We start from the raw sequence: 23,504 nt of genomic DNA on the forward strand, positions 1-23,504 counted from the left end.
ATACAACTATACAGGGTGAATTTTTAAAACGGGCCTTCAGGGCCAAATCCGAAACTATAAGGTTTAGCGAAAAATGCTGAAAGGAGTTACGAGGCCGATTTTAATAAAAACTAAAACTGCATCATTAGTTTTTTTAAATATTTTTTTCCTTAGCCGGGAATCGAACGAGTTCATTTTGAAAAAAATGACACCTCTATATTATTCCACTATCTGATAGTGTCGCTTATAAGGATCAAATTCTGGGAAGTAATGTTATGTGACAAATTAAAGGAAAAGGAAAATTTTGAAGAAAATACGTCCTTTTCCATACATTGGCATACTAATCCTTAAGGATTATACATAACAAATGATTTATGTATAATTTGGAGGTGGTAGAACCCTTTGTGGTTCGACTCCGGCGGCACCACCGCCACACCTATTTCTACCTAATAACAGCAGGGTTAAGCGCTGCTGTGTTCCGGTTTGAAGGGTGTGGTAAGGGAGACAGACTTTTCCGAGGCGTTCCAGCTTAGTCCTCAGGGGTAGCAGCGCATCTGTGGCCGACCTCAGGTAGGAATATCTAATCCTATCTGGGGTTGATTACAGATGTCCATGGGCGGCAGTACCCACTTATCATCAGGTGGACTGCATGCTCGTCTGCTACTCTTATATTATAAAAAAAAAAAATTCTTTAGAAACAGACAGAAGAATTTGTTGGTTAATCAACTAATTATTCGATGTTATGACTATGACATACGGCTTAGTATGAGATAGTAATAGTTTGGCAAATAAGTTACCGCCGTTTTTAGGATTGATTTTTTAATGAAAATAGATAACTGATTAAATGGTAAATTCTTATTGTTTGTTGATTACAACTTTGTTTTAACGTTAAATATGATTTTCTATATCTCTTTTTTTAGTAAACACTCGGATTTGACTCTAAAAAGTAATTCTCGCAAATTGTCAACTTTACATCTGTATTAAACGTACTCCGCCCATAGCAAGTAATTCTATTTAAATGGTCCTAAAAATAACCTGTGCTAAGTCGGACATAAAAATATAAATTATTGGGAAACAAAACGTCCATTTCGAATGATTAGAAACATTGAGCCAAAAAAAATGTTAATACACGAAATGTTTTAATTGATGAATGGCGGGAACTTAACTGCCAAATTAATATGAAAAAATATGTATTTTCTTGAAATTGAGGCTTTTCTTTTAGTTTGTCATTCATCATTACTTCCCAGATTTTGATCCTTATAAGCAACACTATCAGATAGTGGAATAATATAGAGGGTGCATTTTTTTTTCAAAATGAACTCGATCGATTCCCGGCTAGGGAAAAAGTTATTTTAAAAAAGTAATGATGCAGTTTTAGTTTTTATCAAAATCGGCCTCGTAACTCCTTTCAGCATTTTTCGCTAATCCTTATAGTTTCCGATTTGGCCCTGAAGACCCGTTTTAAAAATTCACCCTGTATAATAGTTATTTAATCATATACAAAAAATAAATATATGGTTGCATAACCCAAATAACACACAGAATTGTATGTACGCCCACGTATTTTCACTCTCCACCCCAAAAGTTCGTTGACACAAGGAAAGACATACAAATGCACCGACTTAATTTCAGTTTGGTTGTTAAGAAAGGCCGTAAGTAATTTTCTTAAAACAGTTTAACTATGTGGACATCTAAATAATCATTCAATATTATTCAATTTAGTTTTAGTTTATTATTCAATTGAGTTTTATTTGATGTTGAAACAAAAACAATGACAAATTACCCAAAATAGTTACCTACCAACGGAAATGATAAGACATTTCAAGACTTTGTATATGTAAAATGTATGTATATGTAAAACTACAGCCTTCTAACTTTTATCCGCAACTAGGAGAGATTTAAAGTTTTCCAGCACGACCTTATCCTGTTACAAAACAAGGAGAAAGTCATGGCAATTGGCAAAAGACGTTCCATGTTCTTATCCAATACCTGCCTCTCCATCGAGTAGTTCCTTCGCCGGTTTTTCAGACATACCAAAAAAAAACTATCTTGGCCTTCCCTAATCGACAAAATATTAGATTACTATTTTTTACCGCATCATTAGAAATATTATGCCCCGATTACGCCCATTGACAATAGCCAATTGTTTTAACAAAATTTACAAATTAATGGTAAGGAAGGGGATGGTTAGAAACAGGGGGTGGGAAGGGTGGTCACCGGCGTGACACGGATGCCGTGTTGTTTAGGTGCGCCGACTGACCTAAAAACGAAGTTTTGTGTTGACGTATTTTATAGTTAAAACTATTCATAAGTTGTCACCGCACCTAATTGCGGTGTTATTTTTTTAGTTAGGTTTTTTATTTATACAGAAAAGAATTATTTATAATATAAATAAGGAGTTTCTTTTGTTTCCTAGTATCTCACTAATCATTTCAAATTTAAAACAAGCGTTATATTAATTTGCTAATACCACATCCCACTTTTGCCACCACTAACGTTGAAGACATGTCATCGACTTTATCTCGTTTATTTCCGTCTGTCTATATCAAGAGGTGGGTAACCTTTGCAACAAGATACGTTTGTGCTTCATTGATTATGTCATGTGCTATATCGTCAGGAATAAAATAATAAGGGACATGTGGCCAATATTTCGGGGTAACGTGTTGATGATGTCATTGATGACGTAATATCATGCCGCACTCGGCAGAAACCGGTTCCGCCACCGCCGCCGACCTCCAATTATGTTAATCTCGTTCCTCTCCACTCCTTTGGCTGCAACATAAACTCATATTGGTGAAATTGTCGAACTGTAAAGTTTATGTTTTTGCGAAGTTAAAACTAGTTATTAATTTTCATGGATTTTTCAAATAAAGGCACTATAACTTTACTACTTACTTTACACGCAAACGCAACGCTGTTTTCTTATGAAGTTTTATGGTGATCAAGAAAAAATGCAATCGCATTACCTTGTTGATAAGTAGAGTACAATAGAATAGAATACTCTTGATTGCACACTTACAGTTGAATTTATTAAGGTATAAGCTCAGATTATCGTCATTTACGAGATGAGATCACGAGAATATTTAAATAAGCATTCCATTAACTTGTTTACCTATTTATAACCGATTTGATGATTAAGTACAATGAGATTAGATATGTGGTGACGAACTTTTCTTTAGTCTAGAACTTTAATTAATTTAACAGCAATTCGAGGCTATAATTAAACGTTGACTAAAGTGAAGTTAGAGAAAGACATGCCAAAGAGTACCGAGTACCGACCTATTTGTTCGCGGTATAACGATAAACATGCTTATCGGTTTAAGCGAAGGTTTAAACATATGTACGTACTTAACATATGTAAATATCTGCAATTGGTACCTGTTAAGTACGAACAAAATCTATTGAACTTACATTTTAATAAGGTTTATAATCCCAAAAATTATCATAAATGTCAATCAATATCAATTAATTATCAATATCATAAATGGCTACTATAAGAAATACTATTTGTAACTTCTTAAGTATTTATATTACAAGAGCCGGTAAAACTATTATTGAGACCGGCGACGGGAGCATGGTGATTAATTTAGTCACCAATTTTCCAAAGCTAATATAACAATGACTGCATTGTATTGTTATAACATTGTGAACATCACGTTAAAATAGTGTTAACGAGTGTAATATGGTGTTATTGGCTTAGAAAATAATGTTGAGCTTATCAAGAAGTGGCGAATGTTTTTGTGGTAATGTGATGAAGTTCACTTGACTCAATTTATTAGTCATTGCAAAGTCTGTTATAATATTTAAATATATGCAATGCACTTAAACTACTTAATCAGTATGTTAGATTAATATTTAGGAAATATTAAAAGAGCCTTTCCATGCGAAAAATGGAATTAACACCGTAATTTTTCCGTACAACACATGTCTGGTAAACATTTCATTTTATAAATAGCAACGCCTGATGCCTCTGTGTATTTCTTGTATAGCTTTCACTATGAACAATGTAGACAGCAGAGAACATCATAATGATATCTCCACAAACAGTTGTAGCTGACAGGCCGGAAACTTAAACAATGTTCGATATGGCTTCACGCATGGGTAAATTTGCTCACATTTAGTCATTCGATTATTACTTTAATACATAATAGGTATTAGATGTCTATGGGTGAAATAAATTAGTCGTGTAAAGTGTAACATTATGTACCTACACAAATTTAACTGCCGATCTTTAACACGCCATATTTAAGTCAACTTTCACTATAAATATTCGGCCTGTGTCATGCTGTATGGGTTATGCATATATTTAATGCTGGTAAATTGTATATGAAATTTACGTACCTACGAGGGCGCGTTTTTAAGTCCGCGGAATGGCGGGGTTGGAGGGATGATAGCGGGCTTGTTAAGGGCGGTACGTGTTAAGTGACTCATAAATAGTATAAATATAAAGTTTTATCACAATTGCATCATTAGTTTTAAAACTATCGACAATTAAACAACTCAATCCGGAAAAAAAATTAAAGTATGGAGAAAATCGAGCATCGCGCCGTTATAAAGTTCCTTACCAAGCAAGGAAAGTCTGTGCAAATCATAATGGAAAAGATGTCATCGGTTTACGGGGACTCTTGCCCTGGAAAAACGATGGTTTACAAGTGGAACAACCTTTTTAAGCTAGGCAGGGATTCACTTGAAGACGACCCACGACCCAGACGGTCTGTTGAGGTGACCACTCCGGAAACGATGGCGAAAGTCGAAAAATTAGTACTGGAAGATGCTCGGCTAAAGAAGGAACAGCTTGCAGAAATGGTTGGAGTATCGGATACAAGCATTTTTAAATTTCTGCATGACCATCTTGGCATGACTAAGGTCAGCGCGCGGTGGGTGCCGAGAATGCTCACGCCGCCTCAAAAACAACAGCGCGTTGAATGTTCCCGTGCGTTTTTGGACCTCTGTGGAGAAGATAAAGATATTGTATTGAATCGAATTGTTACTTGAGATGAAACTTGGGTTCACCATTATGAACCTGAGTCTAAACAAGACTTCATGCAGTGGCATAAAAAGGGTACAGCACCTCCTAAAAGGTTTAAGGTGTCACAATCGGCCGGAAAATTCATGGCGACAGTCTTTTGGGATTCAGAAGGAATTTTGTTAATAGATTATAAAGATAAAGGTGTCTATATAACCGGAGAATATTACGCAACTATCCTGGAGCGGTTAAAAGAAGCCATCAAAGAAAAAAGGCGGGGAAAATCAACCAGAGGTGTCCTGCTGTTGCACGACAATGCGCCCGTACACAAAAGCCGTATTGCACTGGCTGCCCTGCATAAGGTGAGCTTTGATATTTTAAATCACCCACCCTATAGGCCAGACCTGGCTCCTAGCGATTATTATCTCTTTCCAAAAATGAAAAAAGAGCTTCGTGGAAATAAATTTTCTACAGACGAAGAAGTTAAGGACGCAATTTTTCCGACAAGGACGAAACATTTTTTATGAGGGTTTAAATAAGTTAATACAAAGATCTTAAAAATGTATTCGTCTTGCAGGAGAATATGTAGAAAAAGAAAAATAATTTTGACATTTTATTTTCCCTCCTTGTCCCTCATTCCGCGAACTTAAAAACGCACCCTCGTATTTGTAATATTTGACGTTTATATCGTTTTTAGAATTTTTACTACTAGGTCATATCGGTAAATAACGTGAAAAGCCATGAATAAATAACAAGGACTTAAAAATTAAATATTAAATAAGCATTATTTTTTATACCAATTCTTAAATACGTATATAACGTATGGCTGTAAATCTATGAACGGTTGATACAAAAAGGAGAAAATGTGAAAGACCACAAGATTGCATGGCGGTCTTATATTAAATACTTTTTAAACTTTGTTTCAATTCCAAACGTTACTTACCATAATTATGTTAAATACGTACAAATGTATATTTTGACTTAAGTGACTATGGTTTACGTGGTTTATGTAGCAAAATAATTGTTTCTTAAGCGTTTTTCCGTTTCCGCTTTCACGTTAAATAAGAGCTGTTTCACAAGAATATCACTCTATGATTTCAGTATGTATATCAATAAAGAGCTTAACTTAGACTGGGCTTATAGCTATAAATCACCGCAGAATAATGATATTTGTGTGATTTATAACGTTTGTGATATAAAAATGTGAAATTCACGCGATGCGTGTAAAAAATTATAATGGTGAGAGCTGTGTGAAGCGTCGTAACCAGCGAATTGAGCGTCGCTGGTCACGCATCGGCGACGGACCTTCGCCGATTATAGCGGTGACGGCATCGCACACTCCCGGCGATCCTACTCTGTTGTCGACTCCAAATAGTTCGCTTCTTAAAACCTGTTTCGTTTATCCGGTCACAGGACTGTAACCAGCGTATTGGTTCAGAAAATGTACTGTTTCCAATTGCTTTCGAATAACATTTTGCAATCGAACCGCTTTTTAAATGCAAGACTGCTTTTAAGTTGATGATAGCACTATCCTCCCACGAGCTCCTTATAGTTACAAAGTCATCCGCATCAACTTTACGAACCTGTTCCGCTTTAACTAGTTTAAGTAATCAGTGCAATTTATGGAATAAGTAGTCCGCACTCAAGTACTGTGGTGGGCTGGGAAAGCAAGATTCAATTCTCGTCTATTTCTGAGGATGTATAGTATACCTCAGTCCTCAATATATTAAGTGACACGTTCTATAACATACATTTAATATGCTTCATAGTTTCATCTACATTCCTATGTATCTTTTCTTCATAGTAAGTAGTAAATGAAACGATAGATGAATACAAATATATTTTATTACATTATTGAATGATTTAAATGATGTAATTCATTCATTAACAATGAGTAAGTTAAGCGTAAGTACGATTATAAATATGAATGCCTTGGTCATGCGGTCAGCCGGGTGTGAGCGTGTTAACATTAGTCAGCAACTGCATAAAGGGGAGCATGTTTTCATATATTTAACAAGAATGTAACGTGTAACAATTATTTTGACTAATGTATCAACATTAGTCAAAATAACATCAACATTTTGGTCAAAACGGATTATTCAGTCTTGTTATTGAAATTGCATTTAATATTTAATAACAATTTCATTTTCCTTAATTCCCAACATTTAGTTCTGCCAAATCATGTGTATCATGTAAATTCGCAAATTATAATAAGCTGACGCGGTCTGTAGTTCAGGATAATTCATTAAAGTTCTGCGAACGCACCCAAAAGCTTAATCAACTTAACAAATAACCTCACAACACGCAAATCCGCCATATCTAAGACACATTATGCCAATGTATCATGTACATTTAGAATTTTGGATCAATGTGGAATATAGCCATATCCACGTACCTAATAACTATAGAAATACATAATCGAAAAAGCTCGAATCAATAAAAAGGTAAAACAAAATTGTCCTTTTATCCTTTTGAATCAGATTAGGTGCTTCCAGTTTTCTTAATTTGTTACCTAACTCTTTTCATATTTCGATTAATGCAAAAATAGGCATAGTTATTATAATATATAGTTGATATTGGCGGTCTGCCACAAATCAGCGATTGTCGCGTGAAAGCTTCTGACGATCGTGTTCATGTGTTTACAACAACGTAACCCAGTTAGGTAGGTTGGGCGATACCCTTTCGAACTGCTGTCACGGAGTGCCGAGCCCGCACCATACCACAGTAATAACGTAGGGTATAAAAACAACTGTCGACTGGTGACCTAAATAAGTAATCTCAAGCAACGGCCATGATTCGAGAAATGTGTAAGAAGTATTTTCAAGTATAATGCCATTAAGTTCTTATTTTATACGAGCAGTGGTCCGCGGTTTCATCTGCCTTTAAAAATACAAGAAATCGTGATGTTTTTTATTTTACGTAAGACCCTTCTTCTTTTTCTCAAATAAAAGTTATATGCTCCTTATAAGATCAACTAACTGCCAGTAAAATCCGTCAAAATTGGCCAAGTCGTTTCGGACATGACGGTACAAACCATAGACTTCGATTTTTGTCACTACGCCTACAAACAGATAGACGAAATATTTTTTTGTTATATATTCATACACACTGAGTAAAAAACTGTTAGTTTGATATTTAATTGTCTGTACATTTTTACGACTAAAATTTAACATTATACTCCGAAAAAAGAGAATATTTGTTAATTGTTTTGAATAGGTTTTACGCCCATTATTTATGAATATAATCTTCACATTTTTTCCAAAACTCTAAATTAGATTTCTGCCTTATATAAAAAGTCAAATTTCAATCTTTGGCGTTCAAAACTGGATAGGTAGATTAATTGTTTAGTAACGGATGTTCATAGACACAACTTAATGGACATATGCGGTATTTTTCTCGGTATTCTTCATTAGTATAATTTTCTTTAATGTGTTTAAAAATAACCTTTATTGAGCACAAATTCAGATTACGGAGCATAGATGACGGAGCATAAAGTTATGTGAAACTATCGCAAAAGTCGATCTGAGGTGAGAATTTAAAAGGTTAGGAGTTGAAGTCATTCGCGAAGGTTTGCCTCGAAACCTCGAAGTCACTAGTGGTGTCACTATGTATGAGATCATAATAATGGAAGCTCACGTCATATTAAACCAACTATTTTTAAATTAAATACCCAGTACCCAGTACACTTCTGTAATACCATTAACAAATTATTGTCGCACGTGGGCGATGCTCGGCCGTGGCCCCGATTAGCAAATCGTTTTCTGTGATGGATTTACTTGTTTATACTTTTTTCTACTGTAAACAGAAAAATCAATGATAGCAACTTGTCTTTGCTTTGCTTGGTACAACGGAATCAATTAGACTCTTGTTAACTTGGTAGAATTTTTACTTTGTTTATTTTAATAATGACATATCGTTTTTTCATGTTTAGGTACCAATTATAATTCAGGGTATAAATTAATATTAATTAAAAGTCGTGTAAGATTTTCAAAAACACTTAATAAATTTTACACGCTTTATTACGTAACAACATTTAAAATGCTTTACATCGGTTAGAAATACACTCTATTTTCAGAATAAGAATAAAGCGTAGGCACTGTGGGTAGTGTCCTATTTAATCTATATCTGTAGCTATTGTTGGTAAGAAAATCTTTCCACAAGGTGTGTTACTGAAACAGAGCTAGTTGATCCACTAACCTGACCCGCACCCAATGGCTTTTTCATCGTGCCACACAAAGGTGCGCCATATAACAGGATGGCTTCCTGCACTTAAGTTTTTTTACTTTCTGTAATAAAAATAATACAAAACTGGCTCTTTTGTGGTTTTAAAGCTTGAATAAGTAACGGATACTTTGTTTTTGCTATTAAAAAAGCTAATACCATGAATTCCATAGCTCGCGGTTCCAAGGACATTAGTTATGACAGGCGTAATTGGTTATTAATTGTTTAATAGTTTCGAGCGCAAGGGAGTTGACGTAATGGAGTTAGTTTTAATTATTAGCAATGCCTATAGTAAAAGCGGGTTTATAATGTATTTTAATCTGTATTCCAGTTTGCATTAGTAACAGTAGAAATACCTACGCTATGTGTTATGAACAATTTAAATAAAAAACATCTTTATTTCCAGGAGCACGATGTCGAAACTTCGATCTCGCTGATTCAACGGATGTGAAACCAAAACAAAAGCAAAATGAACGTACTCATTAACAAGAATCTCATAACTCTAAAATGTGTTCTTTTTTGCTTCTTGTCAGGTAATCAACTTTTATAAATGTATTTACTTTTCATCGTTACATGTTATGCATTTTATAAAATACCTAAGAGCTTTTTTCGGTACCTATTGAAGTCGTTTTTTTTTCTTTCATGTAAAATTATTCATTTCACCCGATCCTCCTTTAGCTTCATCAAAAAGTGTTTCGATAATAATTTTAGCTATTTCTTGCATACCCCCAGATCCAACACATATGTCAATACGATGTACAAAATTATTATTTTATTACTGACCATATTAGCTTAGAAAATTGCCTACCCATTCGAAATTACAGTAGAATGCTTTCAATTATTTTCTCGTATAGATTTATCGTTAGGTGACATAAAATAGCAATCCTGAGTCGAGGTTTGCTTGGTCGATGTCGCGTCGGTCACGTCGGAATAATTCAACCGCATGTTGTTGCAACCTTCCTTCTAAGGAGCGTAAGTCTCACATGGACTCCGAATGGTTTAAGAACCGTTCACCTCGGACTTGCAGTTATGGCCATTGATGTATACCATAGGTACATGTATAGTCATTTGTAGTTCGCAATGTGTTTTTGTCGTAGGCCTGCTTATATAGTGATCCCCAATGCACCCGTCTCAACTTAAGTGCCCTATAAATACATAACTTAAGGCAACTAACAAAGTTGCGAAGTAATATCTAGAAATGAAGTTTGAACATATGAATCTCGTTGCAAAATAGGTCGGCGTCATCAAATATTCGTAGATGGAAACCTAGAATGAACCTCTGAATGTAAAATTAATTTATGTTACACGTTTTCAACAAGCTCGCTTGAACAACCGTGTCCCATTTTTGTACCGGCTGGATTTTTTACAACGTAACAATAAGTAGGTACCTATCCAACAGCTTCATTGTATGTCGCGTAAGCGCTTCTACATTTCGTAATCGTAATAGGCACACGTAATATTATTCTATTTCGCCCCCGTAAGTTGTTGCGGAGCGTGATAATAAATTAAATAATGTTAAGGCATCGTGATTCACGTGTTTCCTTCTTCAAATTTAGCGAGGGTAAACATTTTAAAACGGCTTCAAAGAAATTAATATTGGTAGATAAGTACATGGTTGATCACCAATTGAGGTGTGTTACCTATATCATCAATAAAATACAAAGTAGTCATAGCTACGAGTAGATAGAAAAGATAGATGTAACTGTATAACCGATTCACCTCGTAGATAGAAAAGATAGATGTAACTGTATAACCGATTCACCTTGGTCTTTAAAACCATAAATTAAGAACAAATAATTTCTGTCTCAAACATTAAGTATTCAGAAGTCAAACGTCTCGTTCTGATTTGAGTGTTTGGTAAGCATAAGACAGTTGTATGAGACGTCAAACAGACCAATATTAGACCTTAATGACATATTCGTTCGTTACTGCAATTTCTTAAAAAAATATGTGTTGCTCCTCGGCATATTCACCTGTTATACTTGTTTACTCATTTTAACCCTTACACAGGTATAGGATGCATCTACCCGTTCCTACCCCTGCACATGCTCTCCGTCGGAGTGGACCGAGGGGAAGCTCGCCTAATATCAGCCGTCGCGCCTTGCATCGCGCTGCTGGGCCCTGCAATACTTGGTCCACTCATTGACAGGTAACATTACATTTATTAAACTTATTTTATATTTAAGCAAATAACTCAATTAATAATATTTTTTTAAGAAATCCTAACCGTTGTATTAAGAGCGTATACTAACGTTTTGTCTATTAATATCATTGAATTTTAATATTCCTCTTTAATAAGAGGGATGAAACATTTAATATCTAATATGTTTTTTCTGAAAGTTTACATACCTATTAAATACAAATTTACATAAATCAATCACAGTATTATTGAAGTCAGATCCAATAACACAATTTACAAATCCATAATTATATGCCTGCTCGTCTACAAATCAAAGTTGGCATTGCGGTAACTATCGGTACCACGCAGATTACCTAACCAAGTCTATTCAAAATGTATCTTTTTTATGGATACCACTAACATGAGTTCACTGTAGCAAGCGAAACACTAGCAAGTATAGTTAATACCATAGATAGGTACTACCTAACTAGGTTGGTAGTTGGTACCTATCATTCTAAAATAGAAAGGAAAAAACGCGAGACGTAATAACTCAGGTTTGTATTAAAGGCACCTTGAATACAGTCGGAAACCTGTATCTACCATGCTTTTAAACACTAGGCACACGACATGTATTCATACTCGTCGTTTAAATATACCTATTATACTCGTTGATCTTTCCTAATCTGAAGAAAGTGTTTTTATTTTTCAATTTAACTTATAGGTATGTAATTATTGACCGAAAAGATATCCGAATTTGATTACCTCTAAAACGAGCACGAATTTAAACCTAGAATTCACCTTTCAAATGATGTGATGGTATCTGATTTTTTAATCTTGCCTTTTACAAAACCTTAAGCATGCAAAAATATGCAAATCATTACATATACATTTTAAGTCGCATTAACTTATTTAATAGTATTGTTTTATACGGATATTATTGCACTTATCTACTACAATAACTCTAGGTATCATTCATGCTCTAAGCGCAAGATAGCATGCATTGTGATTTGCGGTTCGATGATATGACACGTAGCTCTATTCCGGCTAAACATTTGTTACACATATACCGTCGTGCTAAATTGCAATATTGCTTTATTACTCTATGTAAAATTTATGTGTTTTAAATATGATTCCACGTTAACCATGTTGCTTTGCAGTTCCGAATAAACTGTATCGGCTCGATTGCTATCGAAATGGGTAAAATAGATAAAGTTCGAACCTAAAAAGTATTCGTTATTCTTGGAAACTAATGACCTAATTTGTACCGGAATTACATAGAAGGAAGTCTTCATAACTTGAGCTACTTTTTACCTCTAATACATTTGGAGCCTTCGTTAATAATAGAAACACGCACACGAGGTTGCGCACTTCTAAAAGCTCCCTTAATAAATAAAAGCTAAGGCAAATACCTGTATAAGGTTAGTGGGAGTAATATTGAAGCTGGAGTAAAATATGATGAATGAATAATGTATAAATACACGATGAAGGTAAGTAACATTATCTTGTTTCTATCTAGTAGTACGCTAAAGAGTTCAAACATAGTCTAAGTAATTTTCTTCGAAAGTCTGCCTTTATTCTCAGCTTTAGATGACTCATTCACGGAGCAAGTTGTGCATTGCACGATTTAACATATTTAATTCGTTAGCGATTCGCAAGGTTGAACACTCAACAAGTAGGTAGGTGCAAGCGAAACCGTAAACTGTATTTGCATATAAATAAGCCGTTAAACGTGTTGCCTAATTCCAAAATGTATTTTAACCAACTTTTATATGTAGATTTTAAACATGACACATGTTTGATAATATATAGCTGTGGACATTGTTCCAGAATGTGCTAAAGACTTTGAGACCTTCTTTTCAACTGATTAAAAATAATAAAACCCTGTGAATGTCAATACGAGCCAATGCAAAAATGTTTGAATACCATAACTTTGAAACCGCTATTTGCATTTTGTTATGGACTTTCAATAATTTAAAATGCGTTTTAATTGTCAGTTTAAATTTTCATACCTTGCTTGTCAAAACATACACTTACTTACCTTAAGACATTAGCCATCACAGCCGATTTGAAAAAAAAATACTACCTATAATTTCACTCCGTTAATGATTGTCCGGGCGTAGTGACTTGAAACTCCTAAATTTCAAACAAACGCGCGATTTTTATCTGGAGGCACGGTAGTGCCTCCGCCAAGTCGAGTTTATAATTTTAAGTGATGTTACTGTTGTTTGGTCCAGGCTGTCTGTGGGTCGCGGTTCCACTGGCGGAGGGACTGGGCCCAGTGGCTCTGGTCGCTTGCTGCGTTTCGTCACTGCAGTCTGTCTTATATTGAGTGCTGTTTTCTACACGTTGCTGCTGGCCGTGCCTTACACTGAGAGACATGAGGTATGTACGAAGATTCTTTTTGATATATTCGTGGTCTAGTTACATAATATAAAGATCTGCTTTACGATGAAAACGGAATAGGGATAAACATTTTTCATTTGTTGCATATAGCAATTCATTGGTAGGTACCACAGAATATTTTTTATTTCTTAGCAAAATAGCTTTCAGCCTTATACGAGCAACTAATAAGCATCGGTGACCAGGTTTGAAGGATGCAGTAAGGTAGAGACATTTACAGGAGACGTTATAACGTCAGGTATATCAAGGATAGCAATACAACTGTCGTTGATCCCAGATAAAACGCCAATCGTTTTCGAGGTTGGATACTTAAATCTATGGGTGGTAAAGCCTACTTCACATCACCTAGATGCATGCTCGTTAGCTACTTCAATTACTTACAAAAGATTAATATTGAAGAGGATAATATGTATCTAGAAAAATCCATTGACCTAAAATTATATAAAGGTAAGTAACGAGTAATTCAATACTTATAGATAGCTACAGAGGAAATCACTTACTTAATGAGTGGCGCTCTAATACATTATAGAGCTAAAGGCTATAGCTTGCATCCGCAGTAATGATTTTCAATCAAACTATATGTCTTAATATATTTGCAAATTTAATAGCCTTTCCTCTTTCTACATTCAATTTAATGTTCGATTGCAAGGCATTAAAACATTGTGAGGAAACCTACATGCCTAAGAGTTCAACCTAATGTTTTCAAAGTTTTCTACTTACAGGAAGTCCACGAACTTGTACTTCACTCATTTCATTCTAAGAGAAGACTTGTATACTTTATATCCAACAGTGGAATACTCTCCATTCCTAATATTACTATTAATAGTGAACTTATAATAAACAGAATGTGTCACTCCTAATTATAGTGTACAAAACACAAGTATATTTTTTATGTCCTACAATTACCTACCTGCCATGAATACCATGATATTGAAATGTCCTTTAGGTTCTACTCCAGAAATCTTCATGAGTGAATCACCTAATTGAGATAATTAATACGACATTGCTTATTTCACATTGTTTTGCATGTATACTGTACCTATATGTACTCGTAAAAATGTATTCTTATGGATTTCTCACGAGGACAAATGATGCTATTTTAGAAATAAGCAGTTCAAAGTAAGAAAGAGATAGAGATATTTACGATGCATGTATAATTGTACCTACATAATTATACCAATATGCTATGGTTAACTTGATATAGGGTTCTTTTCTTGAATGTGTTATCGTTTAGGCCTGGTACACACTTGCAATTCTCAATCTTTTGTCCATAGGCAACATTAATTACTTGCCAAGTAGACATAACCGTAGTCTATTTATTATTTGTTAATTTACTTCTTTATCGGTAACAGGCGCGGCGACCAAACGTTTTGTTTAAGTGCGACGCGGATGGCGCATTTGTGATGCAGGAAGTATGTTCTGAAGGTATGCGCTGCAACCGTTGGGAGGGAGAAAAGGTTCGTAACTTATTTTATTTCTTGTATAATTTTATAAATCATGAGGTGGTAGATGATTTAAAAGGTGGTAGAAGCCTTTGTGCTGCTGTGTTTTGGTTTGAAGAGTCTGGTAAGGAAGACATATTTTTCCGAGGCGTTCCAACTTAGGCCTCAGGGGTGGCGGCGCATCTATGGTCGACCTCAGGTAGGAATATCTAATCCTATCTGGGGTTGACTACAGATGGTCGTCAACTTACACTCGTCTGCTACTCCCATTTTTTAAAAAAAATGCCTTCCTTATACCAAATAAAGTGACACAACTGCCACTTCAGTGACAAGCAATAATGCGTTGTCGTTTGAAAGATTAATGTAATTTTGGCATTTTGTTTTGTAGTTGTATTAACATTTCTTTGGAGTTTAAGTATAATAAAAGAAAGCCTTTGCCCTTCACGTGAGTGTGCTATTGTACGAAATTTAAAAGGTCACGCTCAAATCCGCTCAATCAAATAAAAATGATTGCTTTTTTATTGATCGTACTTTGACTGTTAATAATACTCAAAGTGATCGGCAACCGATTCGTTATTCATTAATTTCGTTTACAACATGACGATAACATCAATAGATGGATGTCATAGGTGAATTAAGTGAATAAAGTTTCATGTCATAATTTTAATTTGTTACTTACTGCTAGATTAATTTTTAATGACGACGATTCTATGAAACTCGGCGTCTCGATCGAGGGGTCCGAGGTTCAAATCCCAGGCACGCACCTCTGATTTTTCAAAGTTATGTGCGTATTAGAAATTAATTATCACTTGCTAAAAAGTGAAAGAAAACATCGTGAGGAAACCTGCATACCTGAGAGACTTATATTAAAAAAAATCTCAAAGGTATGTGAAGTCTATCAATACGCCAGCGCCTTGGCCAGCGCGGTGGACTATGGCCTAATCCTTCTCATTCTGAAAGGAGACCCGTGCCCAGCAGTGGGACAGTAATGGGTTGATGATGATGATGATGAAGGGCCAAATTTGCCAATTACCAGTAGAGCTTAACATCCTAAGGAGGTAACCCTAACGTAATATTAATGTATGTGTCCAGACGGGCGTGTTGGCGGTGACGGACTGCGAGTACGGCTGTGCGGACGACAACATGACGTGGGTCATGGAGCCCTTCAACACGACCACCACCACCACCGCCCTGCCACCCATGTACAACAGCGTCGCTAACGCCACGGTAAGTTTCTTTGTAACGAGGCTAATAAGACACTTTTTAGGCGTAACAAGACTTAGTATAAGAATGTATACATACCTATAAGTATATTTGTAGTTAAGCACAGGCATTTGTTTTTCTGTGTAGGTAAGTTATGTATGAAAAAAATGTATTTTCTTAAAAATAACTAAGTATTTAATTTATCACTATTTCCTAGAAGGCGGTCCTTGTAAGCAACATTTGTCACTGGCACAATTATACAGAGAGTATTTCATAATGAATTTGTTCGATTCCTAGCTAATCATATAGATTTTTTTAATTGTAATACTTAATTCAGTTTTAGTATTAAGAAAAAATAGGCCCCGTTATTCATTTCATATTTTTTCGCTATTTATTCCATGTTGCCTACCTACTTACCTAATTCACGCATACTTCAAAAATTCACCCTGTAGGTAGGTATATAGATTTTGTCCCTGTAGTTCCGGGACAACAATCGTGGAGGACGACCAGCGGGCGGGTTTTAATGCGGTAAAAGTCCCACATAACCCGGCGTCGCTCCCACGTCGTTGGGTACCTTTTGAAGGTTTCCCCCTCGAAAAGAAAAATAATATGTAGGTAGGTATATAGAGATTCTATGTTTCCCTATTTCTCTCAGCCCATATCAACTCTAGTCACCGACGAGGCGGAAGACGACACCGACTACGAGCAATACCCACCGCATCTATGCTACAACGGCCAGTGCCTTGTATACATGCAACACGCGGCGCGGCTGCGAGTGCCACTGTCTCTCCTCGCGCCCCAACCCCTGGAAGACAACTCCACGATTGAGAACCACTGGTGCACCTATACTACTGGTGAGTTACATTTGAGTAATGGAGCATCAGTTTCTTTGTTTTAAGAATCAATATTTTTATCATGCGACGTGATTTTTGTATGAAAAATGTTTTTTTAATGGTTTTGCATTAAACATTCGCATAAAATATTGGAAATTTAATTGAATAGTAACAGAATTTAAACGATTGCAACATCATAATGAGTAATGAGTATATTAATACTTGGTCGCTTGGGATATAATATGCCATGTGCTCATGTGTATAATTAACTGATTAATGAGCTCATGTCTTAAATTAACTACTTGCATGTTTTGTTAAATAGGTAGATAGATAAGAATATGTCAACTTAGGCTTTTAAGATGATTAGCCTTTGCTCAATTTATTTATATCTTTACTTATAATATGAAACATAATATCGAATATACGCACCTATAATATTAAAATAGCCCATCCAAGTAATCCTCCTTTATTTTGGTAAAAAAAATCGTGAATCATATCCAAAAACAGACTCACAAGGACGTTCTTATCGACCGCACATGTTGAACGCAATAATAATCTTAGCAATTGATTGAAGCAATTATTTCCGACACACGATAAACGCTTTCTACACTCATAGTCCTACACTAGGATTCCTTGTATCGTAAACAAATTGCCAGACCTAGAACAGATATCTAAATTCATCATTCAGATATCTGTTTCCGCTCCACCACGCGGTTCGTATTTAAATCGAATTTAATTGTAATTTTAATTTAAATTTAATTGTAATTTTGAATGTAATCGTATTTAGTGTCGAATCTTTAATAAACGTTACAAACACGTATAATTCGCGCCAAACTGCTAGTCCGTTCTGAAGTTGTTGCAAGCAGGTAGTTATATAATTTGCTATGGCGACGCGACTCATTTCTATATTCAGAGCGGACTAGCACTTTGTGGCGGACTATTTGTGGCGGACTATACCTAACACCTAGAACACTGTTTTCGTAGATAAGCTACAATGCCCGGTGCCCGCGAAGCGCTTGGAGCAGCTCGCGGAGGGCGGCGCGTGTTCGCCGGCGGTGCGCTGCCGCGTGCTCGACCCGTACGACGAGCCCGGTGGCGTGCTCGCCGACGCGGAGTGCAGGCTCGTGCTGGGCGACCCTGGATACACCTTCTGGACTTACTTCGTTGTTAGGTAAGTGTTCTGGTCATATATTTTTTTAAGGTATTGGAACAGGATATCCCCAAGTTACGGCATACTGGATCTTTTTTATGTTAACGAGGGAGAAACCTTCAAAAGTTACCCGACGCCGTGAGAGCGACGACGGGTTATGTGGGACTTTTACCGCATTAAAACCCCCCCCGGTGACCGTCCTCAGCGCTGCGTAGAGGACCCGTTGCCCCGTCGGGCTCCGCCCAGATGATCATGAAGCTCGCCACGCCGTGTGGAGCGTACAACGGTATGGGGTCGCTAGCCGGGCGGTTAGAAACCCGAAAGCCCCCTTTTAGTTGCCTCTTACGACAGGTCGGCATACTGGACGTGTGCCTACAGATGGCCACACACCAAACAATAAATCGAACATCGGTCAATCAATCGACGATCATGATCGATGATGATGAAGTTATGATGTCAAGTACCAGTTGGTTCTCGGCGACCTCGGATAAAGCATCTAGACTTGCTTCGTTAGATAGCTGGTGTCATTTCCTTGTTGTATACCCGCTCGCATTTTTTCTTGTTCCTGTTAACAGTTGTAGAACAATAATACTTTGTGTCGTGTTGTAAGGCAAGCAAACTTACATGACGCATTCTAATTAAGTCTTCGTTATAATAACATTAATGCCTATTATATTGATCAGAGATAATTCAATTATTCTTTATTAAAATACGAAACCTTTCTACCATAATAAAGAGTTAGAAGAATCTTTAAAAAAATATAAATACTTATTTTAAATAGCCACATGAATGCCACATATATTTATTAATGTGTCGTAATTAATGAGAAAAGTTTTGCCTGCCTCATAAATTGGATCTAATTCAGAGCGGAAATTAATTTAAGTCACAAAGAAATATGTTGTCGCTACATAGGTTACGTAATCCTTTAAGTATCCAGTAACGAGCCATTAATACGTTCTGCCGGCGAAAAAACGAAATCTTTGTGTTTTTATAGTGGCAGCTGAGACGTTAATTAAAAGTGCGATAAAAGATAGCCATAGCTGTTTAACTTCCAGTACTTAACTATTGCGTGCGCATTTTTACGTCGTTGATTTATTGCTTAATGTTTTGTGTCGATTATTTAAACAATATTATATAGCGAGACTTTCAAAACAATATTAATTACGTCTGACACTTCTTATGGAAACAATTTTTTACTTTTATTTAATAGAGGCCGTTTAACAGATACCTATGCCTTACCTACAGATCATTTATTGAAAAAGCTAAAATAACCGTTTTAAATTATTAAAGGACGTGAGGTAACGACCATGATGGATGATTTTTGCGGTGCACTTGCTAACTAACGTTTGGAAGTAACAACACTTATAGTTCAAGTTTCAGTTCAAGTGTTTAAAATATCCGTACCTACTTCATCTCCGGAAACATCCGATACATCTACATATATCTGCTTAATTACAACGAACATTTGCTACTTCTATAATATCTGGAGGCACGGCAGTGCCTCCGCCAAGTCGAGCCAAAAAAAAGCGGCACGGCCGTACCATAATTATCATTACCGAGTATTGTTCCCAGGGCGTTAGCGGACATCTGGCCGACCGCAGCGCTGGCGCTACTCGGCGCGGCGTGTGTGATCGCAACGCGCGAGACATCACTCGGGCGCGGCGACGTGGGTGCGCAGCTGGCGGCCGGCACGCTCGGCCTGGCCGTGTTCCCGCCGCTCGCCGGCCTCGCCGCCGACAGCATGCCCGACAACCCCTACCTCGTGCCCTTCCTGCTGCACGCGCTCTTCATGATCATCGGAGCTCTCATCCTTCTCTTTGACAAGTGAGTTTTAGTTAAAGGTTAATAGTGTAAGCAGCAAAAGGCCACTTAGGTAGTAAGTAAAACCTTTTGTGGTTCGACTCTGGCAGAACCACCGCCACACCTAATTCTGCCTCATCACAACAGTGTTAAGCACAGTTGTGTTACGGTTTGAAGGGTGTGGTAAGGGAGACAAACTTTTCCGTGGTCTTCCAGCTTAGTCCTCAGGGGTAGCGGCACATCTGTGGCCGACCTCAGGTAAGAATATCTAAACCTATCTGAATTTGATTACACATGTCCATGGGTGGCAGTAGCCCCTTACCACTAGATGGACTGCATGCAGATGAGAAAAGAGTTTGGCAGCAAAAGGCCAAATTGGTCGGAGTTACAACGAATAACCCCTGCCTCGCTCTTCCAGCTGCACTCTCTCATAATTATCCATCTTTCATTCTACTCTTTGAAATGTACTTAACTTACTTACTTACGTTTTGGTATTTTATTGTTAAACTTATCCGTAGGTAATTGAATTATCTAAATAATAGCAACGGATCAAGTTGATCACCATTTACATCGTGCACTTCGTATAACGTTCCTTTCATGATCATTGAAGCTTTCATTCTGCACATTCATCAGTAAACTTGTTATTATCTAAATATGTTATCTTCAACCTGTAGACTCCTCTTAAGCACATAAGTAACTGATGCTGGTAACCTTAAGTTACGGACCAGGCTGGTCGCCGTTATCATATATGACCTCCTATTACGAGCTATTCCTACTACACGTTCCCTTTGTGATCTCATTGATGAATATAAGTGTTGCGAAACATAATTTAAAAAAACATTATTCTCAAAGTATCCCTTATATCAGATTAAGAATCCGTTATATAAATCGGCTTACCTACAGTACCTACTTATTGGTGACAATAGGAGATAATCAGTAAATAAACACAACTACACACATGATCGTATAATTTATATTCATGTATTGTATTGTATTGAAATGTAGTAAGCGTGAATTATTTATGAGTATTGAGTAGGCTTGCCTGTAGCCATAAACGTACGGAGATAAACATAATAACGCTATTTATTCCATCACAATCGGAACTTGAGTAGGCATCTAAATCAAGATGTATAATAAGGTAGAAGTATCAAGGAAACAAAACAGCAAACTCTTCAGATTGTTACAGCTGTATTTTTAATAGTAGGTATACTATTAAAAAAACAATAAATATTGTCATACAATGAACTGTGTAAGGTACCTTGATAACTTGGTATTGTTGATCGAAGTTCATAGCACATTATCATCCATTTATCGCTTAAAATAAAAGTAGCGAAAAACTCATTTTCGAACCCGCATCGTGCTGGTTTTAGCGATAAATTTTAATTTGGCAATAAGAATTTTAGTAGGTAAGTAGATAACTAAGTAGAAATTCTAATTTTAATCCTCAAATAATCTTGAAAAGTTAAAAACTACCATTGGGCCATGTCACATTTAAAAACTATATTTTCAAAACAGATTACTTACACAAGAACTTTTTTCGTAAGTTGCATCATCAGGGTTTGACGAGGTAATGGCAAGATTGAATTTTTTAAACAATGGAAATGATCAATGTTTGAAAAAAATGTGATCCACAGTTCAGTGCGCCCGCATTGTCTTTCATACGATCCTGAATTCGATCGAGTGTCATCAATTTTTATTTTAAGTTTAAGTTTTGTGCTTAAATGGCGGTGGCACCATTGCCCCAGTTATTTCTACGTTATAAGCACTTAAGTATAATATTTTTATGATGCTGTGCATGTTTTGGTTCGAAAGTAGTGGTAACGCAGAAATAATAATTGGGTGTTGCAAACTTGTTCTCAGATGCATTAATAACTCATTTATGATTAACTGCAATGAGTACATAATGAGTATTAATAAATGTATGTAAAATGATTTTACATGATCCTCAGCAAGATATTCTACATGTTGCTGATCCATCTGATCTGCTGATCAACATATCGATATTGATTTGGCTTATCGCTCGGACAATTTAAATGTCATTTATATGTAAAATTATGTCTAGGGAACTTTTATTTAAAATCAACCACCTACCAGCGCTTCGAAAACAACTTCGCTACGAAAAAGCGCGCGAAAAATTCCAAGAAGGATATAGGTAAAAGTTGGAAATATCGTCATATTTACTACTCAGATACATATTACTAAGAAAGTTACATTCATGTAAACCAGAGTGGTGGAGAAGTCATTATACTAGTCTGACACACAGTGGGTTCCGGATCCAATACCCATACAGACATAGATGTTTTTCGATTCGTCTTTATGGATGTCCTTGATTTTCCACAGGAAAAATCCTAGTGTAGGCCATGAGTCTATAAAACGTTATTTGTAGGCATCATAGATAAGTACAGATATCGCCTTGTAATTGAAGGAAACCATTAAATGGCTTAAACAGCTGACTGTCAGCCTTTTAATGGCTTTCATGGTGTAATTTACGCGGAACAATGCCGACATGCGCAGTTAAGTGGGGCAAAAACACGAAATCGAAGAAAAAGTGCGGAGAAATATCGTTTCATTCGTAAATGATCCACAAATTCATTTTTTTAATATTTCTCAAACACGAACATAGATGACAGTGACAATTTCAATTGTGAAAACTGGTTACATTTTCTTGTTGGGAGTGAGTAATCTTTACTAATCGGTGGTAGGCATATGTATATTTATTTATTTATTAACAATATCCACAGGCACATGCCGCTATCGACGCCGGAGTGGTGGTGGCACACGGCGACGGGCGCGCTGGCGCTGCCCATGAACGCGGTGCGGCGGTACGGCGCCGAGACCGCCGCGCTCTGCGCCGTGCTCGCGCTGCTCGGCGCGCTCTGGGGCGGCATCGACTGCTACCTGCCCTGGTATGTATCAGGTTCTATGGTATTTAGTTGCATCACTGAAAACATTTATTCACTCGACCTTACCTGTCACTTCTTCAATTTAAGAGAGTCTAACGAAATGTAATTATAATAAAAACCGTCAAACCGTTTGGGCTCCAGGGAGTGCCAAAAACTAGTAGCGAGCAAAAAATGTACCCAGTTAGTTTTGCGGCACACACACCTATTATTTATTCAATCTATTAAACAGTCCATGTTAAATTAACAGTTATGTGATGTACAAGTAGCTTATGGGCAAAACACGTATTATATTAGATTGATATAGGTAGGTACCTACTTACATAATACCCAACACATGAAGTAGTTGGTAAGCTCCCGCATTTCGTAGCCGCGCGACTTATGTATTATACATGAATACAAAAACAATTTTATGTACCTACGACCTACGTGCATATAGCACCATGCATAGCAAAATATGATAAAATAAACAGTCCCTATGCATTTGTTTG

The 23,504-nt window shown here is 36.5% G+C and overlaps 1 protein-coding gene across 1 annotated transcript in view; it reads left to right on the plus strand.

Moving 5' to 3' along the window:
• The window catches only part of LOC140751649 (uncharacterized), a 29,198-nt gene that overhangs the window by 1,680 nt on the left and 4,014 nt on the right, over positions 1 to 23,504 (plus strand). Inside the window, exons 2-10 of the mRNA XM_073085623.1 lie at positions 9,573 to 9,699; positions 11,177 to 11,315; positions 13,520 to 13,667; positions 15,038 to 15,142; positions 16,220 to 16,354; positions 16,986 to 17,184; positions 18,148 to 18,334; positions 19,886 to 20,137; positions 22,855 to 23,019. Of these exons, the coding sequence (XP_072941724.1) occupies positions 9,636 to 9,699; positions 11,177 to 11,315; positions 13,520 to 13,667; positions 15,038 to 15,142; positions 16,220 to 16,354; positions 16,986 to 17,184; positions 18,148 to 18,334; positions 19,886 to 20,137; positions 22,855 to 23,019 (1,394 nt within the window). The 5' untranslated portion in view covers positions 9,573 to 9,635. The remainder of the gene's footprint in view (positions 1 to 9,572; positions 9,700 to 11,176; positions 11,316 to 13,519; positions 13,668 to 15,037; positions 15,143 to 16,219; positions 16,355 to 16,985; positions 17,185 to 18,147; positions 18,335 to 19,885; positions 20,138 to 22,854; positions 23,020 to 23,504) is intronic.

The sequence above is a fragment of the Epargyreus clarus genome, unplaced genomic scaffold, assembly GCF_041222505.1.
Source record: "Epargyreus clarus isolate Ecla_fem2 unplaced genomic scaffold, WU_Ecla_fem_2.2 ptg000023l, whole genome shotgun sequence".
Lineage (NCBI taxonomy): Eukaryota > Metazoa > Arthropoda > Insecta > Lepidoptera > Hesperiidae > Epargyreus > Epargyreus clarus.